At 35.0% G+C, this 5,459-nt stretch overlaps 1 protein-coding gene across 1 annotated transcript; it reads right to left on the reverse strand.

Moving 5' to 3' along the window:
• Positions 1-1,407: 1,407 nt before the first annotated feature.
• Positions 1,408-4,871, reverse strand: LOC149166942 (uncharacterized). Its single transcript, XM_089432829.1, has 4 exons — positions 4,191-4,871; positions 2,642-2,952; positions 2,064-2,513; positions 1,408-1,961 (listed from the first exon to the last, which is right to left on the reverse strand). Exons 1-4 carry the CDS (start codon positions 4,491-4,493, stop codon positions 1,496-1,498), a joined length of 1,530 nt encoding a protein of 509 aa, XP_089288955.1. The 5' UTR covers positions 4,494-4,871; the 3' UTR covers positions 1,408-1,495.
• Between the last annotated feature and the right edge of the window lie 588 nt (positions 4,872-5,459).

Genomic DNA, 5,459 nt, shown 5'->3' on the forward strand with positions numbered 1-5,459 from the left:
ATACCTGTATGAAGGGCTAAAGTATATATTTAAACTGCTCTATAAGAATCATAGCACCCATCTTCTCTGTAGTCCTTTAATTTCGCTTATAACTCAAACAAGTGTAGAATTTCCCATTGCTTGCAATGCTATGTGTTCAATATAGAATTTTGGATGTTTTGGGCTCTATATGATGAGTTATGCTTTCGCCTAATCCTCTTTCATTTACTCAATAAAGCCTATTAAGTTGTAATCCCCTTTGAAGTAATCAACCTCCATTGTTCTATGTGATATTGCTAGAAACTGTGTGTGTGAGGGAGTACCTAAAATCCATAACTCATACCTTTGGAGAAATGAACCAAGCCCCCTCATTATCTTTCATTACGTGACAATTGGAGTGTTGCAAACCCCTCACATATAACCTTATAAGAACTCATCTATTTAAGATGTCGTAGGCACTGGTCTACAATCAACCCAAAGGTCGTCTCTAGGGAGCTTTCCTTGCCTCCTATTGCACTTGTGCTGTAGGGGCAAGATTTAGCCACAACAACATCAAACATAGTTAAATATAAATGGTGCATTATCAATAGTTTTTGGGAAAAAAATAGTTTTATAAAATACTATACTCAATCTCAATGAAAATTATGAATAAGAACTTCGTACATCATTATCATCTAAATACACCAGAGAAACAAAGAAAAAGAAAGAGGAAAACAAGTCTCTCCACTCACTTTTAATAAAAATAGAGAAAAAAAAAATTTTGATTAAAACATCATGATTTGTTGTTTTTGTTGTAGTAAGCATTCCCTAATAAAAGATATCACAAATGATTTGTGCACAATAGTTATACAATTTATTTAAAAAAATTATAATTTATATTAATATTTTAATATTTAAAAACAAATAATAAATTTACCCCGTTTCCCCAACCACATATATATATTATTTAAAATAATTAATTGACTCCAAAATAAAATCATCAACTCATCATTAGCTCACAATGATCATAAACCATTCTATTTACTTTGTAACTAAATAATTTTATTATATATAAATAAGTTTTCACTTTACATAGTCGATTATCACTTCATATACCTATGAGGCATACTTTAAAAAGGAAAAAATATGAGACAATAGAAATTTCCAAGTTAAAATTATGATGTAAAGTTTTGTTGCCGCCCACATATCCTTAGACGCTCTAAATTATTTTATGTTTATTTTTTGCCGAAGTATCCTTGATTCTCTATAACCTTGACCTAGTGGAGAAGGCAACTAAACAGATTAGAGCTTCAACTGAAATAAAGGAAAAGGAGAAAAATTATAGGCTTTTTTAAAACTTACAAGAAGCATGACGATTGCAGTAAATTATCACTGAGATTCTCCCATTGAATTTAGAGAAAGGACTTCATTAATCTAAACAGCGAGCAATAAGCACCTAAATAGCAATGCTCTGTACACAGGGTGTAATCAGTCATGTGTTTATCGGTACCAAGATGAACCACATATAGATTTCATTTCAGAAATTGTTGCGTGGCCCTTGCACACTCTCAACCAGTAACCTCTTCTCCTCACAGTCATCAATTTGTTCTTGAGTTTCAAGAGTACTATAATAACCAGGTGAATCAATGCTTTCCTGACTGACCTGTTGCCACATCTCTAATGCCCCCTGCGATTCAAGGCGAGCTCTGTCACGATCTTTCGGATATGTTCTGTAGAGAAAAGAGTAAATGAGGCAGCACAGAGCCATTGGCAAAGCGATTGCCGTGAAAAGTGCCTTTGCCAATGCATCAGCATTTCCCCTATCTGTTTCTATTTCAATGGCTTCGCCTGAGCCTTCAGGAACAGGTTTATAACCATACAAACGCTGGGCCAGAATGCCAACCACTGGCGGAGCAAATGATGTTAGGATTGATTCAAACGAACAGTCCAAGGCATAGATACTCGTTCTTTCCTTCTCAGGTACAATTTCTGCAAATATTGGGCTGCAGTTAAAAAACATGAGGTTTAAATTTTGGGTTCAAATTCAATCTGTCCATCAATCAATGTGCATTAAACTTAGCTAAAATATGGTACATGGTACCTACTTATTGGTGGCAGGTATGTTCCATGATACAGCGAATCCCACAATGAAAAATATTAGGCCATGCCCCAACACAGTAGAAGGATCGTCAGGCAGAACTAGCAGCAGAATTGCACTCAAAGGAATAGCCAGACCTGTACTTATTTGTGAAAGAATAATCCTTCCAGCATTGGGAAGGCGTCTGGCAATAATGTCCCCCATTCGCCCTCCAAACAATCCGCCCATGGAACCCCCCACGATAAACATGCTCATCAGAAAAGCAGTGGCTTGATTAGAGAATCCAATGAGCTCCAGCCACATAGGTGCAAATGATAGAGCCGACCATGGAAATGATCCCACGATCCCTTGAGCTACAATTATCTGAAAGCTCCGAATTCGCATCACTTTCTTCGCTTCTGCGCCCATTACCTTCAGATCCGACCATATTGGCGACAACCCTTTCGTTCCACTTTCCCTAAAAAGATTCACAGATGCTAAATCATTTCTATTGTTTTAACTGAACCACAAGAAGACCAGAGAAATCATTTTTTTATAGAAATTTATGTGCATTTGTATCTCAAACGAAGTGACAGATATACTCACGAAGCTCTGGGCATCGAACCATTTGAAAACCGCGGGTCTGTTGCAAAAGCACGGACCAAAACCCCAACCAGAACGCTAACTCCTGCAACTATATGAAAAGAAATTCTCCAGCCGGAAACCCCCATCACTGTTGTGGAAGCTAACAGAACAGAAATCATAGTACCCAATATGGCTCCAAAGTTGCCTGTAAACTGTAGCCACCCGAAAGCCCATCCACGGTTCCCTTCATCCGTAGAATCTGCCACGAGCGACTGAATGGCGGGTACTACCATTGCAAGTCCGATCCCATTCAATGATCTTGATACTGCTATCTATGAATCAGGGAGATCATATATATTTAGATTTCTGGACATGAAATTAAATAATAAAGTAATTTTCTTTTTAAGTTATTTGATTTCCTCTGATACTTCATATATCTATAGGAATTTAAGATAACTTTAGGTAATTCAATTTTTGTTAAATGTCATGTAAATATAGGCCTAACCAAGTCGATGTCACATTGAGTTGGAGAACATTTGACTACTCTGGATGCAATAAATCCAAGTTATTTTTTCCCTTTTATAACAGGAGAAATTTGTAAGTAGGCATCCCTTGGTTTCAAACAACCTTGCTGCACAAAGCAGAACCATTTATTGCACTTGCAGGTAAATTTGTAAGTAGGCATCACTTGGTTTCAATCAACCTTGCCGCACAAAGCAGAATCATTTAGTGCACTTGCAGGTTAGTACCATGTTAATACTAATACTTTGAAGTGTCAGGTAGGTTTTAGATACTAACACTTTGAAGCGTCAGGTAGATTTTAGATTTTTGTGATCTAATAAGATTGTTTTTTGGATTAATCCAGATTTGATAAAAAATGATCAGAATGATTTAAAACTCCAATTTATACCATTTAAACATAATAAACCAAATCTACCCTTTATCAAGTAAATTTTTAATTAATCAGAAACAATTTTACTTCAGATTCCAATACCATCATCATATATATTATGTAATAACATTAAATAGAACATTCATTCCATTCTCTGCAAATTATAATAAACATCTAAAATAACACATTAATCAATCCCCTTCTGATAAAAAAAAATAGCATTTTCTTCATAAAATTTTGAAACAGCTTTCCACACTAAAAACCCAACCAGATGATGAGCTCACACATGTCTCCGCAAATTATAATAAGCATCTAAAATAACACATTAATCAATCCCCTTTTGATAAAAATAACATTTTCATCATAAAATTTTGAAATGGGTTTCCACACTAAAAACCCAACCAGTTGAGCTCACACATGTTGACATCAAAAACCCAACCAGCTGACCTCACCCATGCTGACATCAAAGGCTAGCTTAATTTTTTTTCATTGGACCTGTGGCATGTAAGAGATTGAGTAAAGAGTACAATAAAATTTGTTAAAAACAGCTCCAGCAGCTAAGCTGTCATTTACATAAAGACTGTCTTTGCCTCCTTAAGGTCACTATCTATTTGTTTAGGGTCAATCTCAATAATATGCTATGGGCTGCTGTGCCAAATCAATGAAAATTGTGAGTACCTGAACAAAAGTAGTAGAGATCCCAACAAGAAATGTAGCAGCGGCCCAGAGAAAGGCTCCCAGGGCGATTACATGGGCACGATTGCGATGAATCGCCAGATAAGCTGCCAGTGGATAACAGACTGCCTGAGTGAAAGATCTGAGTAGAGTGAGAGACCCCAACTGTGTTGGTGAAATATGTAAGGCCAATCCAACCTCATGGTACACCCCTGGCAACAGCGCTTCATCCGCCATTTCCATGATCCCTGCCAAGTTCACCAATACCAGTGTTCTTGCTGGGTTCTCCACCCATGAATATCCCATCTTTCAAATCACACCAACACACAAAATTGTTGTGCAAACAGGCCTTCTTAAGGATCCCTCTTGAGGAAATTTTCAGCTACTCCTCATGTCAGGATCAGAATGAGCGGAAGCCATGGATTCAGAACCCCAGAAGCCCAGGCAGGTGACCTCAATGCCATTTGATATTTGATTTCGTAGACTCGGGATTTCTGTGATATACGAAAGAGATGCGACCTTCAAATTTAATGGAGTTATTCATATCTTTCTTCACTTTTTACTGAGATCACAGATTCACAGGTTCCAATGACGAGTCGATCTAACATTGTTGAATTGCCCTAAATAAACAACAAACAGGACTCCAAGATATTTTGGGGAGCACCTTAATCTTTGTCATCTCATGTTGCAACACTTTGATATTTCATTTGAGGTAAATTTTGGAATATCGAGGTAAATTTTGGAATATCCTGCCCAAATTCTAATGGGCAAGAATATTTAATTATTTATGAGTTTGAAATTCTAATGAACCGGAATTATTTAATTATTATTGACTTTGTATTAATTATAATTTTAATATAAATATTTTCCTATTTATAATACTAAATAAATATTTTTATTTTTATTTCTCATATATTAAAAATTTATTTTTGTTTTATTTAACTGTGGTATAAAATTACAATTTAGAGAAATTATTTTATCATTGACATTGTATTAATTATATTTTATTTGGTTTTTGATGATCAATGAAGTAACCATTTTAAATATTGACAAATCAAAATTATTACACACTTTAATTCTGGAAATCTCCCATATAATATGAATAACTGTGAAAGCTCCAATTACTTGAAAATAAATTATATATATATATATATATATAATTTTAAGTTTTAAATTTTTTTTTATGATAGAGAATTGCAATTTTATCATAAAACAATGGTCACTTAAAATATAACAATTAAACTAAGTATATAAGTATATTAACAGTGTACA

Source organism: Pinus tabuliformis, chromosome 5_1 (genome assembly GCF_031772625.1).
Source record: "Pinus tabuliformis cultivar Carrire ecotype Pingquan chromosome 5_1, CPIR1, whole genome shotgun sequence".
Lineage (NCBI taxonomy): Eukaryota > Viridiplantae > Streptophyta > Pinopsida > Pinales > Pinaceae > Pinus > Pinus tabuliformis.

Coding starts and splice junctions, on each gene's coding strand:
- LOC149166942 (XM_089432829.1), bottom strand. CDS start 4,493: ATGGGATATTCATGGGTGGAGAACCCAGCAAGAACACTGGTATTGGTG. Junction 2,514..2,641: donor GGTTCGATGCCCAGAGCTTC/GTGAGTATATCT, acceptor GAATCTTTTTAG/GGAAAGTGGAACGAAAGGGT. Junction 1,962..2,063: donor AACATACCTGCCACCAATAA/GTAGGTACCATG, acceptor TTTTAACTGCAG/CCCAATATTTGCAGAAATTG.